Consider the following 23391-nt stretch of genomic DNA (forward strand, 5'->3'; position numbering starts at 1 on the left):
CAGACTGACGCGTACTACAACGATAGAAATAACAAAAATATTATCATTCCTCTCGACTGTAATTGTCGTAAATATTGAGAAAATTCAATTCAAAAAAATATGGAGTTAGATTGCTAGAAAGCAAATTTCATGTTACCAAAGAATCTGACATATAACAAGTATTGCTGCTAATTTGAAAAAAAAAATCACTGGACCTTCTCCGTCTCATCGAAGCCGAAAGTTTGGATTTTCGCTGGAGTTGCATTATAGAAAATATATACGAAACAGGAAGCAGAGTGTGGAAGCGAGGAAAACTTTCTCTTGATAAAAAAAATAGCTCTTGAAAGAGGAAGTTATAAGAGCACCGTACGTAATTGCGTATATCATCATGAATGGAAAACTGCTCATCGTCTCCCCGTAAATGAATAACTGATGTGAATTTACATTCATCGTCGCACGATACGCGTTACAGAGCCGATATTATGGTTGAACAAAAAAATACTTGCGAGGCGCGATGATAGTCCGAGGGCTGATTCGAGCGGTGAAATTACAGACCCAGAGGAAATGACTTTGTCCTTTACGACTTACGCCCGTGGTAAAATTACTTCCTGATCAAATAAATCAATATGATTGAAGGTCTTGGACTCGCGTATGCAACGGCTTACAGAAAGCCCGGAAATATTCAGGCGTCTTACAATTAGACGCGTACTTACATAGAGAGTAAAATTTCTAGCTATAAGATATAAAAATTGTGACGTCGCGATCTAAGCGAGCTTTCAAAAATATAAATTTATGTACCTATACACGTCTAACGGTAATCGAGAATAGATAAGGATTATCAGTTGTCTTTCGAACGGAACGTGAATGAAAAAGAAAAATGGCCGTAAAAAATTTAAACACAGTCGGTTGGAATCAATTTTTCACAACCATCCGTTGACGCACGTGGCGAGAACGTTTTTATCTTTTATTTTGCATTTTTTCTCGCTTCCTCATCGTGGCACCGGAGGTGTTAAATTGAAAAATAAGAACATATATCATTTCTATAATCACGATACTATCAAAAGCCGAGACTTTTAAATAGTGTGGATATTTCTTTGGCGCCACCCAGATTCCAATTATAAACACGTCTGAGTCAGTCAAAGGTCACTTAAGTACGAAAATAACATTTATATCTCGAACATTTTTTCGCAAGTTTTACAGTTTTCTTTTATTGTACACGATAATATTGCTTAAATAATCTAAATCATATCAGAGAATTCGACTCTGAATCTGATGAAGGAAACTAGATTCTCCTTTGAGTTCTCGGATCAAGGAAGCCATTTGCACGCGACAATAAAGAGCAACGTTTGCATTTTCCATGTAAACTATAACGTCCAGGATGTTTGTCGCCAACGCGACGACGCACGTCGAAAATTTCCTACGGAATTTTTTAATAAACACTCGTCAATTCCGCACCTACAAGGGACGTGATATAGCTCGTTTCTTTTGCGGAACTTGATTAAATATTCAGGAAACATTTACAAGGTACTGCTAATCCTGGAAGACATCACGGTAAATTACGTACTGTCTACTCAGCTGCACAAATGATGATAAACAAACATTTATCGATACACGATACGATTCAGCCGTTATGGCTGGGGAAAGAATCGAAATTGGAATATCCGTATGCAAACGTACTGTTCGCGAATTGAAAAGAAATAGACAAACCGCGGTGAAATTCGTGCGAAAACAAATTTCCAGTGGTTCGCTAATTTAAAATGCAAAATGATTAACAAAAAAAAAGAAAGACGTATCTTTTTGCAACGTTAATGACACCAGCAATTCAAAAATATTCAAATATCAATCTTCGTCTAAAATTAGACGATTATCGGAAGCTTTCAAACCACAAAAGAAGATGTGATATATTTTCTTGGCAAGCGAAATCTTTCAACACCTGAAAATTTATCGGTTAAGTTTTTACTATTTGTGCCTGGATATTTTTCACCTAACAATAAATTTCCTCTCATTTTCACATTACGTACGATGCAGTTTTTCTTAACGGTTTCAAGACCCTGACAATTGAATCGTATCGTTAGCAGAAATTAATTCTGACCATGCGAAGGTAACAATTTTATTGCGAAAATATAATTGTGATTCATAATTCTGTGCGACGCTTATAATTTTCAAAACAATCTTAAGACACTGTGAAAGTCTGACATGCCCAAAGTTGGGGGACTGAAGTATATTCCAGTTACTCTCAATTTTATGATACCTTACTACGCCTGTGTTTACGGTTAATATGTTTTTTTTTCAATATGCATATATTTTTACTTTTTATGACAGCGTCCAGATGAGGAACACATGTTTCGATAAAAATAACGTTACACCCCAAGGTTCTTCTTCACATATCTATAATATACGGAACGCAATAGCTATCGTATCCATTCACGGTGGAAAGTGAGTTGAATTCAATTTTTTAAAATATAATAATAAAATAGTGTTCGATGTTTATTCCAAATTAACATAGCACAATGTATCTCAGGATTCGACTGACCTGAATAAAGAAGACTGCAAACTGCAGATTGACGTTGATGTCCGAGTGTCACCGAGGCAGGGAAGAACTTCCTTGGTGATGTATTCCTCCAGGAACTGCAACGATCTTCCAGAGGCGGTGTAATCGCAGTAGACAACTGAAACCAATGAGTCTGAATTAATTAATTACAGGCAAAAGGATGATCTGTTGGAATTAATTCTTCGCAGGTTATTGTACAAGAATCCAGAAGCTAAAGTGAAGTAAAAAAGTTCATCTTTGAAGATACAGATACTAAGTTTGGAATCGTTTGAACAAAGTGTGAAAAATTAATCCTGAACAAAGTAGAAAATACCACGCGAAGAGAAGAAGATGTTGTACGAAGAGTTGAAAATAGAACAAAGACTGACAGCTATAAAAAATGAAGCAGAAATCAAACAAAACTACTTTTCCATCTTTGTGTACAGAGCATGAGTGAACATCCCGTATGAGCATAATGAATTGTATTCTTATTGTTAGTAAGTCAGCGTTCTTTGTTCCAAGAAAAATGATAAGAAGAATAAATTGAATGAGAAATGGATGTAGGATTGGAAAAAGTGACTAGCTTCTAAAAATGTGACGCGACTGGAACAAAGGTTGATGACATGTGTGTCATATTATGTTAAGATCAATCTTTGTACGATGTAAACATAACCGAAATCCGTATCTAAAAAAACATCGCAGACATGATGTTTATAATGCGATGTAAATCTCCGCCCTGCATGATCACATCTAGAGATATAATGTCGCGCTCAACGTCTGTAAACCAGGTTCCAAAAGTCTTTATCAGTGAACGTCAGGCTGCCTATTTAGGACAGCCTGTAACACTATCGATATATTTTCAGTACGATAAAGAACAAAAAAAAAAAAACTAGTCGACCAACCATGTATTCAATGCCATCGACGTACAGCTGCGGCATAATTTCATTCTTTAATTTCATCGCAGTTTTCGTTTACCTAATTGTTCCATCATTTTTATTGAATACTTGAATACAATTGCAGAGAAATCTGCAAACAGAATCACAATTACGGGGTGTAGAAACATCAACTTGGGTTGATGCTCCAGAGTTTCTACACTCAAAGTAATAGTTATTTCGTCGATTATATCATACAGAAGTCTAAAATTATGTCAGCTAATTGTTACGTACGCGTTAGATCGGAATGATTTTTATAAAATCAGGCATTCTTACGTAGATCGGTCGGGATCCTTATCGTATCTCAGAAATCGGTACATTCTCGAGCACTTATATATTAATCATAACAACAGCTAGCAATTAGCGTTAATTGACGGCTAGTCGTCGGTGCAACGGGTGGCAATTACGTATCTGGATGCATGTAGTATAATTATAATTACGATATCCGCCACGATGATAAAATAACAAATGAACGCTATTATCAGAATATAAAGTAGGTAAATTCATACATTTCCAGCCAATTTTATCAAGTATTATACTGATATCGCAATACTTTGTGATAACAGTACCGCCTCTGAAAATTTCAAATTTTTCAGTTTTATTTTTTTTTTCTACACGGGTGTTTTTGAGTTATTAATATTCAAACACTTTCGCAGTTTCACCTTTCCGAAATTCTCAATAATATAAAAAAAAAAATCTCTCCAGAGTTTCCGAATAAATTGAATATATAAAAATCTATGTACACCTCATAGTTTGCAAATTGTTGAAATACTTCGAAATATTTTCAACTTCGTGTAATAAACGTGCTCCAAATAGTTTACAAACAACGTTATAACCTGTCGCCACTTTGGGAGATAAGAATTTCTGCGCCACATCGAGAACTGTCATATAGACTGTTTTGCAATACATATTGTAATTTATTGAACGTTGAAACAGCAATAGAACTGCCGACAACCAGACTGATCTCGATCCCAGACTGCGAAGTAGACGTGCCAGTAATTACGATCGTTCGAACTTTGCCGACTTTGCGTGCATCCTGAGACGTGCTGAATGATCGCATCATAAAGGTATGTATACATACATACATATATAGAGCTGCGTGACCCCTAGTTAAAAGGTAATGGCGGCGTTTATGAACATACGCATAAAATCTCCCCATCCACCGCGGTGCGAATAACTAACCAATCCGTGGTTCAATTTATTTAAACTTTGCGGTATATCCTTTGCGTCATTGGTCAGACCGTGAATAGCAACGAGATAATTAATTGCATCGATGTAACCGGTTATCCTAAGTACCTTGTACACTCGGATATTTCATACATTCATTTATCTTTACATACTTACAACGTCTGGTTACAAATGGAACATGCAGTGTGTGCTTAACGACGGAATGACTGCTAAAACATCTCTGCAACGTTTTGAACAGTTCTTAGCAGGAATTCAAGCACGAGTGTTTTTCGGTACGTGATTTTACTATGAATTCTTTTCTGTTCCCAAATCGCTGAATAGAAAACTTCCAGACCGAGAAATGATGAATTGAATGTTTAAAATGAGCCGGCGTGTCTGGAAACGGTCGAAACGTGTCAGAAAAAAATCGGACATGTTCGGGCAAGTCCGGAAACCATCGGAACGGGTTAATAAATATTCGAACACGTTCGGGCGCGTCCGGAAACGATCGGAGCTGGTCGTAAAGGAATCGAAAGGGTTCGAGCGGGTCCGGAAAAAGTCGAAACGGTTCGGAAAAAATTTGGAACGGTTCTGGGGGGTCCAGAAGCGGCCGGAACAGGCGGGAAAAAAAAATCTGACGGATTCAAGCGAGTCCGAAAACGATCGGTACAGGAAGGTACAGAAATATTCGACCTACGTTAATTTTTTAAAGTTGAACCACCTCAATTGTTTGAAATCAAATCAGCAACTATAACGATTCTCGCGATTGTCATTCTTTTCAATTCAGCAAAAAATAAAGGTACATAAATAATCCAAGCTGTTGGGAATGGAAAACAAAAATTTATCGAACCGTGTAAAACGTGACCATGATAAAGAAATTAATAATACACATAATTATTGAATATAATGACAAAGATTTCTCGTCCAACTTTGTGTTATTCAATTCTTTGCGGTCACCGAACATTTTATACGCCTTTGTTAATGATGCACGCAGTTATTCGCGCAAGTCTCAGAGGTGTAAATTAATTCTCGACACAACTGGTTTTTCATTGTTTGACCGCGGTACAACTGTGAAGTGTATACCACACAAATGCAGAACGTCCGATATAATAAGCTCGCAGCACAATTCACGTCGCATGTTCTTTGAATTTTTTCAGGTGGCGAATACACGCTCAAAGTCTCGACTAATTACAAAGAAGCTCATTAAAGGCGAAAGCATGGCTGCAGTAAATGAGAATTATCAACCTGCTACCGCTAAGTAAAAAAATTGCGCAATTATTGCGTAGCTCGAAGCATGAATTACCGGGTGAGCACCTAAAAAAATCAAGCACCATAAGCAGCTAAATTTCATTAGTTTATGAGTCTACTAAAATCGGTTTATCTGACATACATTAATTTTTGTTTCGATCTGTCGCGTTTTTTATTCTGATAAATTTATATTTCGTTGAAAAAATTCACTTTCTTCAAATTTCTTCAAATTTATTCGCGCCATTACATTTTTTGTTTCTTACGGACGTCAGACTAAATCTACTTTCACGTAATACGAAATGCTTCAGTTTTCTGTGAAATTGACCAAGATTTTGGTAAATTTGCCTCCAGTAAATTTTTCGGTCAAACGGACGTGTTTGAAGGATTGACCTGCAGAACTATTATGCGGTAGGTTTGATTAATCGATTAATCAAGAAACAATTAATCGATTCATCGATTAATCGGAGAAAACGATTATTCAAAGCTGCCGATTAATATAGATTGATCGTGAAAGATCGTAGAAAAGCCGCAGCTTTCGCTGAGCACCAACTGTAAGCGACGAGGTGCTTGACACACGTACCTAAGGGACTAATAATCTCAATAAAAACTAATGCAAAGAGTAGCTCATCCTATTCAACGATCGAGTCTTGATATGGACGACATGATCAGGACCCGATTCAATTATGATATAACGGAATTGCGCGACAACGACCCGATCCAAAAATATTATCGGGAAATAAACTATGCATCTGTACATAACTTAAAAAGAAAAAGAAAAAAAAGATGATCAATTCCACTTGCCGCTATTTGCAAATATATAAGAAGTACTTGATTTTATAACACAGAGAGATCTACAACAGACTATTCAAGCTGTTCGCTAGACGAAACGTGTAAGGAAAGTTTACCTAACCTAACCTAACTTAACCTAAGCGAGGAGTACACCAGTTGGCAGGTGTAATTTACGTCTTATATGAACACACACAACAGGGGGAAGGGGGACAAAACATTATTATCGCTGCAAGTTTAAGTATGAGAAATATGCAGCTCAAAGGTTCAGAGGGATATTCGCGAGCATATATGCGGTTGATGTTGTTATGCAACGTTATCGCTCAAGTCGTTAACCCAATTGCAAAACGGCAAAGGCATTAGGCAGCGCGCGTTCAGTTAAAGAAATATTACATGCGGAGATGTATGCCTGCGGGTTTTACTTCCGCCTCGATCATTAGGTACACCACGAGGATTACTGGGATTATTGATTACACGCAGAGAAAGTGAGAGATGATGTTGTTTGACGATCGAAGGATGAGCTTGTAGTATTTCATGTGTTACGGACTTCCGTTGCAGCTTTCAAGGGTTTGAGGACGTTGGATTACAGATTTGTACGAAACTTCGTGTAATCGGAACCGGAGAATGTTCTTAACGATAAGATTTGTTCAATTTTTTTTCAACTTTTTCCATTCTCAGTAATAAAATTTCGAAATTTCACGACGATCTCAAGACATTCGACGTATTTCGCGATCTGAGATCGAAAACGAGGTTGAATTTTTATTTTGCGATACTTTTTTCGAATAAATTACCTCGAGAAATTGCAATCACATCTTGGCGCGGAATTTTTGTTTCATACACACGCCGCGGTGAATTTCCATAAGACCGGTGATCTACACCGTCCTTGGACTAGTGCCTAGGTCGAATAACCTTGAAATGATAAGATTTATTCACTAGCGAATTTTAAAAGCAGCTGTTCACCGCGTGTCGGGTTGTTTTCGTCGATACTTCGCACGTGTGTATATATTATATGTTATGTGTATAACATATACATATAAACTCTGTTGACGGTTATAATAAAGCTGATTATTGAATGACCGAAGACCGGGGATCAGGCCTGTCATGAGGTAGAGCGACGCACTTTTAATAATTCTGATCAAGACATCGCGTATTGTTGGATCTCCGAAAATTACATCACCTATGTATAGACAAACTCTATTTTGTGGGAGTAAGAAGTTTCTTCTCTGCATGCACGATGTATAAGGAGACTCTAATGTGTTGACGTTGTGTTTACCCTTTTTGAATCCTTGCTTCCGATGAGAATCCGATGTGCAAATCATTAATCTACGAGAGAATATTTGTTGAAAGAATGTAAATTCGGAAAATGATTTTTTTTTGTACGTAGATAGCATAATCGGGCTGTAAAAACTGTATTGTGATTTGAGATAAATTAAAAACTGTGGAAATCGAGGAGTTGGGTTTTTTATGACCCTGGTATAAAAAAAAAAGTGTTTCTTTTGTAATATTTTTTTAATTATCTTTTAGTAAGAAGAACAATCAAAAGTTGGACAACGGTTATGGGTAACAATCGAATTTTGTGTGTGTGAATAGAATGCGACTGAAAATGTTCAACGCTGTTGCAAAGTTCCCGAAATTCCTGAAATTTTGCACACGAAATCGGAACGTGAGAAAAAAAATTGCTCGAGGAGCAAAAGGAAAGAATGACTAACAACTTATATTCGGGTGTGATAAGTATCGCGTAAAGTGTAAACAAGTGCAAGTGACAGTGAATCCGAACGAAAGCAGAGCTTCGTTAATCCGGGACTTTGCACCTGCATCGGCTAGCATCAGTGAGTAAAGAAACGTGGCTCTTAGAAGCCACGAATAGCCGAGGCGGCCGGAAGTCTGGTGCCTTGCACTGGGACTTCCGCTGGAGCGTGAAGCACACGGAGTGTTTCGATGCTGACTTCTCCAAATAGACTTTACGAAGCACCGTTTAACTCCTTCGTGTCAACCATCTTACCCCGCAGACACACCGATGAGCTTTCCGTTTTTTGTCCATTTTGTGGCGTTTTTAAGCCGCACGCAATTTATGTTTGATTTACGTAATTTTTAGAATAATTTTCGAGACGGGTGCAGTTGAATTTTGACTGGAACAGTCCGTTGAAAAAATATTACTGTGCAAAAACTTGCGCATTGGAGATGGCTTTGAAAATTATTTGAATTTGGAATTTTTAGCGTTAGGTTACGCTCCGAAATAACAATTTTCACATAAATTTATGGTGAATATCGAAAAAATAGAAATAAAGGAAGTAAGGAATGAAGAAAGGCTCGGAAACTGATTTTTGTTTCAAATTTCAGAGAAATTGACTGAAACGGTCGATTTCAAAGTTATTTGCAGGATTATTAAAGAGAAAAATGTTTACCGGGACGCGGTGCGTATAATGTATGAGCAATAAAGCAATTTCACTTGTTTTTCAGGCATGCCACTTTGAATAATGGGAAGAGAATTAAATCGCAAGTAAAAAGCAATCGGTCGTTTCTTCGATATTTCAATTCTGCGCTACAAAAGTTTTGGGTCAATTGCAAAAAAAAACTATTGTCCGAAGACTTCCAGAAAAAATATGACTCGTCTGAAAAAAAAAAACTTGTGAAAATGAAAATTGCCGAATATTTTTCGCCTGTGATTTTCAAGTGCGATAAAAAATCATGTGACCGTACATGTATACACATAGAAGTAAATTCGACTTTGCGGATGAAAGTCGGCATTCGGCGACAGCCAGTTTGCTTACCTGCAAAATGAATATTCATAAAGCCGGAGTCAAGATATTCGTGTGTAAAAAGTCAGAGGCGGGAGTCTTTTTTAACAGTTATAAAATCTTGCAAAATATATATGCAAGTACAATACGCACACAAGCACCGTTTCTTGTCGATTTTCTATCCAAGCGTCACAATTCAAATCCGAATCTAACCCACGCGCGATCTGTTGAATTGGATTAAACACAGAAGGTCGCCTCCCTACGTACCTGCATATAAATATGCGTATGCAAATTATGCGAATACGAACGCATTGAACAAACGCGTAAAGTGTAAACGGGGTCAGATACACGCAGGCATGAGCGAAACAAAAAAATCGAAGAAAGAGAAAGAGAGAAAATGTCGTACAGACACTTTGTACAGGTTTGTGCGTTCTTCATGCATATGTATGGACATTATTACCTGCAGGGCGCATGAGAGTAACCCGTACAACCCATATAATACACGTGCTGGCCGGGAAAACTTTGCCATTTGAAACTGCGGCTGCGCAGATGTTTAGCACGTGTCGTGCTGGCGGTGGTTTTTAATATCGAGGAACTCGTGTATGAGTTGAGTTAAGATATGCAAGGCTGTCGTCATACCTGATTGAGAAGTTATACATCTGAAGAGAAACTGAAATTGGAGAAATGAAAGAACACAGAAAAGCACTAAAGCTCGAATTGGTATTTTTAGTCTAGTCAAAATGGGTGTGAATTAAAAATCTTCAAGATGTGGCTGCATTTTTGCGTACAGGGGTTTTCGACCCTCAGGAATTCAAATTTGAAGTCATTTTTGAGCTGCATAGCCGGTGTTTTGAGAAAACCGCCAAATTTGAAGTTTTTTTGCATTTTCCTCAAAAACTGCTATCGATAGATGAAAATTGACTTAACCATCGTGTAGAGTGGAAAATTCTACATCGAATTATGTCCTAACACGTCGGAAAGGGAGTCGGATTAACAAATCAAGAAAATGAAAATTCTACTTATCGACGACATCTGGGGAATTTTTTGGTGAAATAATTTCTTTTTTCTTAATCCGTTAATCCGACTCCTTTTCCAACATATCAGAACAGAATTCGATGTAGAATTTTCAGCTCTACACGATAGTTAAGTCAATTTTCATCTATCGATAGCAGTTTTTGTGGAAAACACAAATAACGTCGAATTATGCAGTTTTCTCGAAACTTTGGCTATGCAGCTCAAAAATGATGTCAGATTTGAGTTTCTGAGGGTCGAGAACCCCTGTAAATAAAAATGCAGCCATATCCCCAATATTTTTAATATATAATTATTTTGACTGGACTATTTACTTAGAAATTAAACGCTGGTTGTAATTATTCTTATAGCGGATGAACACTGAGTCAAACATTCAGAGGTTCTCAATATTTGCAAAAATCTGTTAGTCCATATTAAATTGTGCGTCGAAAGTAACGAACACCTGTCCAACATTCATTATCACGTGAATGTGAAATCAACCTTAAACAAGTCTTGTATAAACTTTGGCTATAAAAATATTGACACACATAATTCGCGAATGCTTGAGTTGAATTTTGTCCAGGTGCCGATAAGTTCCTGCTCAAGCTCAAAGCGTATAATGCAAGTAATGCCCGTTAGCAGCTGCTGCATTCCATTTCAGGCTTGCGAAATAATTCAAGTGCGGTTAATGCCTGTAATAAATGGAAGTTGAATCGAGCGGGACAAATTGCCGGAGGTATAAGGTATATAAACGCAAATTACTGGACTGGCTGCTTTCATCGCGGGTGTATATATATAAGGATAAATTGCACGAGTGATCGAGTAATAATATTCCATTGCGTAATAATTAATAATCCCCGTCATGCATTCGCCTTTCCCAACAGCGATTCATATCGAATGATTCCGTGCAAAAATTTTCACGCGTAACATTCGAATTATTCAAGTGTTGCGAATTGTGATTCAGAAAATTTAAATCCAGGACTCAATTATTCAGGCGTAAGAAATCATCCCCGAAAAACACTGCTGTTTGTTATTACGCTTGTCAAATTTTCTGAAACGCACTGAACGCATCAGGATGAATTTTGACAGTGTAGAAAATTTTTGATAGCAAATACTAATCGCATTCAATTAATTCACCAATTAGTGACGAAACAATATTTGACTAGAACAAAGTTAACTTGAACCTAGAAGAAAGTCATTTCAATGATTCGCATTTCTTCTATCTACCAACTCAGATTCTTATCCGGCTTGATAAGAATCAGATAGTTCTGTATTAAATTTTATAAAACTCAAATGTTCAATTAGTCGGTATCCCAAATTACCCAAGTAATTGCCTCTTGAATATGCAAACGTTTTTATCACACGAATCTACTTTGATAGAACATTATAAAACAAGAACTGCGATTCAGTCTCTGAAACGAGTTAATTTCTGATTATCCTTTCCAGGAATAATTCTGCTTTCAGACTTACGTTATACAGAGTTAAATAACTATATCCCCCGATTTTCAACAACCTTGCAAACTTGTTTTCACTGTTCAAACAACAACACCAAAGTTTTAAGGAAACCTGAACAACACTGAACTAACTGTTTTGTGTTATAATATTAGTTCGATTCCAGTTGTCCGCGATTAAAAATGAAATTCGACGAATGGTTTCCCGGCAAGCAGTGAAATAAGATCAAACTTACGAGTTACTTCACATTCATGTACGGCAATACAGCGTTATGGAAAGGCAATTTTTTAGGGTCTCATAAGTATACCGATGGCGAGTCCACTTAATGTTATTAGCTTGATTATCGCCGCAGCTCGAGGCGTTAAATCTAGGTTTTTCTTTCGTCTAAGAAATCCAATTACTTAACACCAGCTCTCGTAACATGTAACGTACCTACTCTCAAAAGCTGTGCTCCACTACTTCTGTAACCATGTGTTGTAAAGTAGTTGTCCGATCTTTTTCACTCAGAAATCTGTAGTGATTTCTTTTCAAACTTTTTCCAATCAATAATGAAGCTATCAAAGAGGCAAATGAACATTTTTTAATTGTAATAAAATATGTGTTACTGTGACAGCGTTTGTCCGATCTAATTGCAATTTTTTCACAATATATTTACACCTTTGACCAAATTCACCTTTCACCGGAAGAAATTCGTTGTTAAAAGAATACAAATTACAATTATCAATCAATCGCTTGCATTGGAAGTAACATAAATTTTTTTCAGACGTCCTCTCGTAAAGTTCCGGAAATTAAAGTCATCAGGTATTTTCTTTTGCATTGGTCAGTATATTTCCAAACGCTTCTTGGTTCATTGTATCTACGTTACTCAATTCGCTTCTGATAGTTGAGCCAAGTGCCAGGCCGGTCCTCTCTCTCTCTCTCTCTCTCTCTCTCTCTCTCTTTCTGTCTGCCGAGAATTTAATCAAAGAGTGTGTGTTTTCTTTCGGCGAGCGACGTATCTCCCACCTCGCCAATTTATTTATACACATCGATGATTGAACCCCCAAGGCGAATAGGAATTTCGCCGAATAGACTAAATTCAGAGGTTCAACGTGCATGAAACCTTTTTTACCCATTCTTCTTAAAAGTAAAATTTACTCTTTATAAAAAAATATTATGAGATCTATTATTGTACTAAGTTTGAGCTTGGAGTAACATCCTTGCGATTAATTCGTACAGAATTTTTTACAGGATTGAGAATATCATTGATAGACGTAGTGCGGTAACAGGTGAAAATCTGTAAAAAAAAAAAAAATGCCAGGGCGTTTCAGAATTGGGATAACGATTAGAAATTTCAACGCAAAGTCAATCGGAGATGGTTAGAATAGTTAGACGCTAATCGAATTAGTACACTATGCCTACAATTACAGTATATAAGGTGCTCGATGACGTCACTACGATTGCACGAGTCCTTCAATAACTAATCATTACAGACACAATTTGGTACAGATGAATTTTACACGATACGTTTTGGCTTTCGATTATAACCTTCGCATATATACACTTTTTTTGACCTCGACGAAAAATTTTTTAAACAGGCATCGTCCTTATGCGGACCGCAACATACCTGCGTCGGTTTCTCATAAATGATACTGAAATTTTGTACCGCACTGACAAAACGAAGGGAAATTAGTTGTATGGATTTGAGACTGCAAAATTCCAAAGTTGTAACGATACGTGATTTCGTCATTCAAATTCGATATTGACATGCGGGATAAATTTGAAAATCCTAAAGTGGCATCACCATGAGAGGAAAAAAGTGACACGACATTCTAAAGTCTGTTATATGAAGCGTTATGAAGCAATTTATCCCATCCTTTGTATATGCTCCAAATGAATCACGTTCGATGCAGAATTTTTGTTGCATCGTTTTGGCCAGGAGCCAGAAATCTGTAAGGATCTAGGAGAATAAATACCCGTGATCTGCTTTGCAAGCCTTATTTAGGAAATCAGAAGCCTGTTTTTCTCGAGGGATTTCGCGAATGCAGAACATGAACGGAAAAATCAAGAGTAAAATAATTCTCGTCTCAAGATTTCGTGCCTTAGGCATGTGGCAAGAAGACGGACCGATCGTAGTGATTTAATTCTTCAATTGATTTAATTCTTCGGCACTTCATGCAAATGCAGGAAACGCATTTTTCACGCCCAAACAACGCGAATAATGTATTTATACAACGCGAGCATGTTTTACGCGTTTTTCTGTTTCTATGACGGTATAATGAGTCTGCGAATGCGCATGCGCGAAGTACCGAAGGGAGCACTTTTAAGTCCTACGAGTTCAAAGTGGCCTTTTCTTTTCTGTATTCCGCGCATGCGCCGTTGCGAACAAATCTGACATTACGCGACCCTAACCTCAATTCCGTGCTTCGTGAACAAACGCGTATAGGTACAGGAATAACTGCAACGAATAATTCGAACATCTCAAATTGGCACAGCCGTTATGTATCGGCTAGCTTAAGGTCGAACCGTTGCTGGCATTTAATTAAACTGACCTTATTGCAAAAACAGGAAAGTCTGCAACGTTAGTCAAGCGCGAGCGCGGTCATTACGCCCGTTATTCGCGTATTTAGGTAATATATGTTATACAGCGTACAACGTGCATGAGAGCCTCGCATTTTCGAATCGATAAAACCGAGCCAGTCATTCGAAACCAGTTGTAAAAAAATGAACAAAATTCAGCATGCTAGACGTTTCACCCGTTGCCGATTTTCACCAAATGTATAGTGGAAAAATCTTTTTCTTCTATGTATGAGACTTGCATAATATTTTGCGATTTATTTGCAACTATCCGAACACCTGTTATTTTTTGAAAACAAGTTTTGTATGAAGATTAAAAATATCTATCTATTTATTTATGGAATTAATATTTGCCGCAGGTTTAAATACGTTGGAAAAAACCCAATTGTACTTTTTCAATGTAGAGATTCTTCGTGTCGACCTAAATTCGTAAAACGCGAAATACGAAATTGTAACTTGTACTGTAAGAAAATGTATAAACACGTAGTATGTAGCACATGATTTCAACGTTGTTCTATAAAGTATTCATATATTCCAAGGAGATGACCAAACGATTTTGCAACGTTCGCAAAGTCAAGTAAATATTTCGTTTTGTTATTGCGAACCAACAATATTTGCCTTTATTTATTTTTCTCGAAATAAAGAAAATTAGTTGGCATTATATAAGATATTTTTGGTCGCTTGACTGTTTGGAAACAAAACGCGTTTGCAAGTTTCGTGAACAAAGAGCGTTCCATATAGTACATTCAATGACAATTTGACAAACGTTCGATCCTCGTCATCTCTCCCTCACATTTTTCCGATATTTATCTCAACTGTAATTTGCAGATTGAGGAAATTGTTGAGCTTAAAAAAAATCAGCTGTTCCGTATTTATAGACAACAGTAAATTGGAGTCATTTTCAAAACTGATGAACACAAAATTTGTCAAGTTACTTTAAATCTTTAGGCTCGTAAAAAACTTGTAAATGACTAATGTTACAAGAAACAATTAAAGAAAATTTTACAAATATTCAAAGTTGGCACAATGATTTCAAAGCATGGTCCAGAAATCTGAAATGACGGTCAGGGTTAGACGTGAATGGATTTGAAATAAACTTGTATAAAAGCACAAAACGGTTATTTTTTTTCCAAAGTAATAAAATTCCAGTTACGACGTAAAGTGTTTCTGTTTTTTTTTTTTTAACTAATATGTAGATGAATATATTATTTTTTATATATGTAAAAAAGGATATACCTGTGTACATAAATTTAATTTTGCGAATCTCGTATATCTTTTTAAGTATTACGACCGGTAGTAACAATTTGATTTACGCGCATATTTTACAGATTCGGTCGGTTTTCTCGCATTTTACGAGGTTTCACCCGTTTTAGCACGTGAAAGACGAAATGGTTATAATACAAAGCTTTCGGCGCGTGTTTTTTCCTCCTTGTTGCGTTGATTTCTTGAAAACTTGTTTCCCTCCCCACGTTGCGTAACCCTCGCCGCGCTACGTTGATTCTGTTTTTGTTTTTGTTTTCATTTTGGTGTATTTTTTTTAATTGAATTAGGAACTTGGCAGGGGAGGATCCTCCGATGCCAGGCGTGAATCGGCCGATGCCTAGCCTCTAAATTTATAGTTATCTCTTCCCTTCCGCGTGTTACAAGCAGACTGGTCACGTGTATTTTTGTATCGCGTCTACGGTATCGCATACACGCGTGTTCGAATAGCAACAGAGATAATTTATCACGGATAAAAGATCGGTGAACACCTGATAAGATAATGAAACGTTCGCTTCAGATTAGAATAGAATTGGTAACTTTCCTCGGGTTACAATTAGGAAATGTGCGTTAGTTACAACAAAAAATTTAGTTCGTGATCATAAATTTAGAATGAAAATTAACGGTGAATGTATGCCGATTGCGATTCAGAGCCGATTTGAAACTCGAAATATCGAATTCTGCAAAAAAAAAAAAGAATTCACCATTTAACTGCATCAAAGTCGATTGTTAATACGTTTAGTGAAATTCACGTAATCGCGAAACGCAGTTAAAAATAATAACTGTACAAAATTTACACAAACGATTTTGCACCCACACTTACGCAAGATGCTGACGCCTGGTATAATAATAGCTCTAGACGCCTTTATCAAAAATCTTAGTGTAATCTCGTGTTGTTGACGTTAAATTTGAAGCAGCGAATACGCGTGTACTTCATATCCGTATAGTATACGTTCACTACTCATACATTCGCACCCACATCACCAGACAAACAACTTTATTCGCCTATCGTTATTGTGTAGATAAAAATTATTGTCTAGTGCCTAAAGACAGAATGATTTACTTCACGCACTCATCCAGCCAATAAAAACATTTTGGCCACACAAGAATGGAAAATTTATCAACATTTTCCCCAACGATAGTGTAACACTATTAACTCCGGTTTCAGTTTCACATCTCTATCATATAAGAAGAACGCGCCATACAAGTCGCAAACAATTTCCTCGCCGTTATTGTTCACACCGCAACCTTTCTTCGAATACAATGCCGCAGTTTCTTGACTCGATCTGAAGGAGGTTTGCAAAGCGGAAAAGGCTTAAATGCCACTGGTCTTTCTTTTTCGCGTCAAAGCCTCGCGGGGACGTTTCAAGAGAAAAAGCTCCGCGCTTAAGTTGAGCCCTTTTTTCCGGATTGTCAACCCTGCGGAAGGATCTTCAGCGGAATTCATTTCCGTTCAACCATGTATGTACGGAACCATGCAAGAAACAGAATCAAAGGATTCTCGATGGCACTTTAAGTCATTCGGAAATCATTGATAAGCAACGGGAGAAATCAATAGTGGAATGGAAACCATTGGAAATCGTGCAATTGCGCGGTAGTGAAAATATCAAGTGTCTTAACAAGACTACGAGGTCGTTTTAATAATCCTTCTCCATTTTTCCAGTGCCCTGTAAGGAACGGCGAAACATACCCATGAACTACCAATGAATATGCAAACTTACCGCTCACTAGGATCGTAATAAGGAAGTCCGATAAGCTTAAGGGATAAGCCACCATGTGAAGTTAGAACGTGTGCCTGGGATCTTCCCATTTTTCATTCTAGTCAATTTTTTTGTCCGGCTTCGGTAATCCGGTTAAGAGAACTCAAAAGTAGCTTATGCCAGTCTTATCTCTCGCCTGCACTTATCTCGGTAAACCTTCAGCTGACATCTCGACTGTACTTACGAAATGTGAAATAAATGCGAGCAATGCACAATTATCGTTGCGCGAATTCGTTCTATAATTTGTCTTCAGTCAGAAATGGTAGCGAAAATACAGCTCAATACTCCATAACAACATGCAGTGTTCAAATTTTGTTTCGAGAGGAACTTGTTTGCACAGCTATTCATGGTTCGTAATTTTCACAGTTAGTCGGACTCATTTTCCACTTCAACAACTTGGAGGCGATCATTTCTACAAAGTCCTTCTTCATTTTATATTTATCTTTTCACGCGGAGAGGTAATCGATGTTCCTAAATATTGTAAAAAAAATAAAATTTATTCATCTCCATCGCTTATCACATCTTCAACCTGATTGCACGCAAAGATTAACTCGGGAAAAATCGAAGGTATTACAAGGATGAAAATGTCATTGCTATTACCTATACTTTACAAAATTCGACACATATATTGAGATTTCCTTTCAAAAGGACTCTTTGTTATAATGTCTCGATCGAAAGCCTTTGAAGTTTGAAACTGGCCACTTTGTTTCAGCTCATCCAAATACAGCTTTTAGAATTTCTTTGTCAGCTTTATTAGACTTTTATCGGATATAAAACCCTGAGATATTTGAACATTAATTTCAATCCTCAAACGTTCTTCTCACGGATTATCGATTCATCTTGTAATCCTGTTTCCCCAGTAATATGAAAAGCTAGAGGCTTTTCTATCGTCGATCTTGTTATTTCGTAAATTTTTAACGACTTCAAGATACCCAGCAAATCGAATAAACTTAGAGATTGTAAGTCAGACCTCTGCAGTTGAAGTATACGCAATGAAAACGTAAAATCTGGGTAGTCCATTAATTGGAATCACATTAGCAACGTCCTCACGAGAAACTTTAACAAACGACACCTTCTCGTGTTTCCTGTGTGACTATGATCAGTGAAGGAAAGTGAGCCCCTCACGTCCTGCAGATAAAACTTGATTTACGTGGCCGATTTTCCGCGACATGAAATCGACCTCATCCGATCCCACATATCTTCGAAGCAATGATAACGACATTGATCCCAAGGAAGGTATCCCAGGTCGAGATCTCCGATTTGATTGCTTTTGTAATATGTTATAGTAGACTAAAAACTAAGCGAGACGTGTCTTTCTTTACCTGCCATTAAACACTTTAAGGGGATGAAACCACCCCCCAAAGTAAGACATGTCAAGGATCGATTTGGCAGTTGTTTGTTTCGTATCTAACTGAGAAAATAACATTTTTCATTTCTCGTTGCGAGAAAACATTTCCAGTCGGATTTGTGAAAAACATAATGTTCTTGCGGGTGGAACTGCCGAATCGCCCATTGACATCCCTTACTTTAGAGGGTCGTTTCACCCCTTTAAACTGTTTAATGGCAGGTAAAAAAAAACACGTGTCGCTTAGTTTTCAGTCTATCATAACATAGTAAAAAAGAAATGAAATCGGAGAGACCGACCTGAGATACCTTCCTTGTCGGAGCCCTTGATCCTTGCGCGTCGGTCATGCGGTCGAACGGTTAACAGTACTTCCTCAGAGAGGCTGGCAAGACGGCGAACGGGTCAGTTGCCACGTGACGACGGGGATCCCGTGGCGTTCCTCACCTGCAGGAGTTCACCGTTTACATTTTTCGTTTTTGCCGCTCTGAGTCCATCCTGCAGAGCTTGTCGCGTTAGTCGCGTAGCCCGCAGTGCCAACTGCAGTCGGTGACACTCTCGTCCCGGGTCGTCGTTGGGTAGGTAGGTCGGTCAGGTTAGGTGCCACCGATCGAACTGACGACCCAGTTCCGAGTTCACTACCCCCTGGGTTCCACCGCCTCGTCGGCCAGCGAACAGCGCCGGTTCACCCGCCTGGTATGAGCTTCTAGGTTCAATTACTTCCGCGCAGACCTTCTCCCACCCCGATTACGGTTAAGCAGCGGCGTCACGATCGCTTTAATTTGAAAATTCGTTCGCCGAAACATCCACCTAGAGAAAAATTTCTTCTTATGGTTTCAGGCTGTACCGCGGTCCGTAACTATTTATAGTTTCTACCATAACCGAACAGTATTTTAACGCTGGGTACAAGGTGAAAATTAGTTTTGTATGCGGTAACGAGAAAATTCTTTTTTGTCATTACGATTAATTGTACTGTATTTTTTTTTTTTTTTTGAAACTCCTGCGATGTATTGATTTTGGTGCTAACGCATTGAAGCTCTTGTTTAATTGAAACGTGTACTGAACTAAACGCACAGATTCAATTTTACAACAACTAGAAAATGTAACACTGGCAACTATAATTACAGTCAGTATTTACTTCTACCGCATATTTTGTTTTTAATTGCCAACAATATTCAAACCGTCATTGCATAGATAACAATTTTATTCGATTGTTCTAGTAATTTCAAGAAACGAAATTTTTCTCAGTACATTATCTATTTCGTAGTCAAAATCAGTTTCAAGGGTTACGTAATTTTCTGTCACATTATTCGACAAAAACGTCGCGTATATGACTATAATCATATATTCAGGTCCATCTTTATTCGATTCTAAGAGGCATTAACGATGCAAATTTTGGCACAAAAGAGATGAATGACAGTTGAAGAACTTGACGAAGAATAACCGAACAGCACAGCTGAAAAACGCAACAAATTTTTGACGATGATGAGTCAGGCTCACTTTATGATCATTTTCACTACTGTTATTATTAGGGTAAAGTCGTTTTGGAACATTGGCCGTAAGCCATTGTCGAAGGGGATGCGTCTTGCGATCTCAGTGCCAAGGTGAAATTTATGAACTTACGATTACAACGACATCTTTATTCTGTATTTATTTATCCATGTGTTTTCATGTCCCTTGCGCAACCATATATCGACACCATAAACGAAGCTAAAAATATGAAACCGTACGAAAGTAGGTTTTGCATCGCGCAGACAAACCGTACAAAATTCATTTCATCAATCATTTTTTACTAGTACCTACACTTCTTTCAATCTCACCGAAAATTGGACAATAACGGACGTTCTTTGTTCTTGCAAAAGCTTTGAAATTCTTATCAGACTAACAAATCGCAGTTTTTAAAACATATGTGATCAACGTGACTGATGGATAACGATATTCTTCAGGGTGACATAATACCGTGAGATATTACAATTCGTGTAACCCAAGAGGAAGTTAGATGTGAAGTGTGAATCGAAAGCTGAGGTTATGCATCAAATCAGTAGATTGGTGGAGAGATTTTCTAATGTTCGAAATTTAAGTTGCTGAAATCAACATTAAATATGTACTTATCTACCGATCATTTCTCTCACACGGGATACTTCCAAATTCAATTCCATATTTTCCTCTTTTAATTTCAACGGTTCAGATTTTCCAATCAAGGTTTCATAGTTTTTCAATTGTTACACTTTTTCCGCAATCCTCAAAACTCGGCGACGTTGAAGGTGTAACTATTGATAGGTATCCAATCAGGATTTCGTTTCAATACTGAGAAAATTTCGCGTACACAGAATGTTAAGATAGGATACTTGTTATACTCAGTCAAGCATTCATACGTATGCCACGGGCAGGAAGCCAAAATTGATAGCAGCCGTGTCCCCACACATGTCGAAATGTACGAAGCAAGGTGGAACGACGTGGAGGACAACCGATACAAGAAGCTTCAACGTCTGAAAACACGAGCCAGAAACGATCCTGAATAATTGAATCTCGGACCGTGTAACTCTGGAGAAGGGCTGCTGATTTTGGAAGAATCCAGTTCTACCGGTAATAGAAAGGTATTCCTTTTTGTTTTCGACTTTCCAGCCTAATGTCTGCTGAACTCGTGCGCGTCTTTCTTCAGAAAGATTATGATTCCGAAAAAAGGATTGTTGTATATTTAAGAGTTTAATCGCCCGTTTAACCCAAATAAAGGTTCACAGGAGTTCATATTGGAACAAGTAACATTTAACAATGAATATCAAGCTCTTACATATTTTCATATTACGCGTCTTCTTTACGAACTGACGACGATCGACGTTGCCCATAAAAGATTGGTTATTCAAACCGGACGTCTCATACCCACGTGTGTCTAACTTGTCCACCGGACCTTGGCCTAACTATTTTTCAACATCAGATTACAACGGGATTGGAAGTCGATTGCAATTCTTCATCGACGTGCGAATTCTTTCGATTAATGGAAGGTGGAAGGTGATTTGAAAGTGGGCGTATTTACCGCGAGCCTGAAGTGCTGGGTGTGATTGAAGGCGTTTGCAATGACCGAGCCGAGAGTCGAGCCAGCTAGTCCGAAGACCCCGAGAGACCTAAATCCGAAGAAACGTGACCCAGAAGCATAGCTGGCAGGTCAAACGGCTCTTGAAACGCCCTGTAGTTGGAATGTGGTGCGACCCAAATACGCGGACGGCATTATATACACACAGCCACACGGTTTGCGGGGTCAGTTCCATGAAGAAGAGGCAAAAATAGTTCTTCTTTGTTCGCGATTTACCAAAGCTAGCGAGTCTTCGAGAATTCAGGAGAAACGCTCAACTAAACACCAAAGTCTACGTGTCGTCCATACTTTCGTCACCTACTGTTGCTGAGCTTGATGATTAGCTGAATTATTTGATGAAAACAAACATCTGATCCGCAATAAAAAATATTGCCTTCATAGCTACAGTACTTGAGGTTAAAATGATGTATAGATAAATACGGTTTATAGATATAGATACTATATAGATAGTTGCATAAGTTTCGCCCAAATGAAATAATAAAGTGCATAAAAAAAAGAAACTCCTACAGATAAAGTTTGATAAAAAAAAAAAAAAAAAAAATAGGAGTCTATTGCACTTTAAGCAATAACTTCTTATGTCATCTGCAAAATTATTTACCAAGATGCCAAGCCGTCGATATGACTAACAAGCTAGCCGTGCGGAGCAACGAATTTCAAAAAATTTAACCATGTAATAAATCGGTGCCACGTAACGCAAACATTATTTACCTGTCATTTCCTCATCCCTGATGTTTATTCCTAGCCTCAACAGTTCAGTTGAAAAATTGAAACAGTTTCAAACCGAGTCCAGTTTCAACGAAACCATAAAATATATTTAAAAAAATCCTAGCAATATTTGAGTACAGATTACAACAGATTGACGGAAAACACTCGTAAGACTACATTTCAAAATCGATATCTAAATTAGAAAAAAAACTGTTCACCATAGGACCTCCAGTCGTACAGCATAGCTGAGAGAATTGCTACGTCTCATCGTGGTATCACCTCGTCGTTCAATGCGTATACCTACTCGTATATTCGCGCGCCAACTTGTCTGGCGTACAATAATTCAAACTGTCATACCATTTTGTTTGCCAGGTTCGTAACACCCGTGTATATATCGTACAACGTCGTTCAAGCGTGCGTGAGATGTACAATCACAGGTACCAGCTCTATACCCACATTTACATCTATGCGTACACGACGTATCATGACTATGAGAAATATACCGGCGGATAATGTTCGCGCGGCATTTTGCACACGGGTATAATTATTCCAGTTCAAGCCATCAGCCGGCGATTATCTCTTGCATAACAATCAGGTATACGATGTATCTGCATGTTAAGGCGTGTAAACGGTTAGTCCTGAAAACAGGGCGTGCCAAAGATGATTTTAGGTAGTAAGTGTGTGTTTATCTCGACAACAATACAAACCATTGTAAATGAAAATCGCGTTGCCTGGCGCGTGGCGTCACTTTCGCCGGGCCAATTAGAGCACCGAAGTTCAGTGTTGCCACTTTGGTAACTGGGAATGTAGCAGCTCTGTGAAAAAAATTTACTA

At 37.9% G+C, this 23391-nt stretch overlaps 1 protein-coding gene across 2 annotated transcripts in view; it reads right to left on the reverse strand.

Moving 5' to 3' along the window:
* Positions 1 to 23391, reverse strand: part of LOC124185734 — a 110572-nt gene that overhangs the window by 14927 nt on the left and 72254 nt on the right. For both annotated transcript variants that reach the window (XM_046576840.1, XM_046576925.1), the window contains exon 2: positions 2513 to 2648. In XM_046576840.1, coding sequence (XP_046432796.1) covers positions 2513 to 2648 — 136 coding nt within the window. The remainder of the gene's footprint in view (positions 1 to 2512; positions 2649 to 23391) is intronic.

This window comes from Neodiprion fabricii, chromosome 1 (assembly GCF_021155785.1).
Source record: "Neodiprion fabricii isolate iyNeoFabr1 chromosome 1, iyNeoFabr1.1, whole genome shotgun sequence".
Classification (NCBI taxonomy): Eukaryota; Metazoa; Arthropoda; class Insecta; order Hymenoptera; family Diprionidae; genus Neodiprion; species Neodiprion fabricii.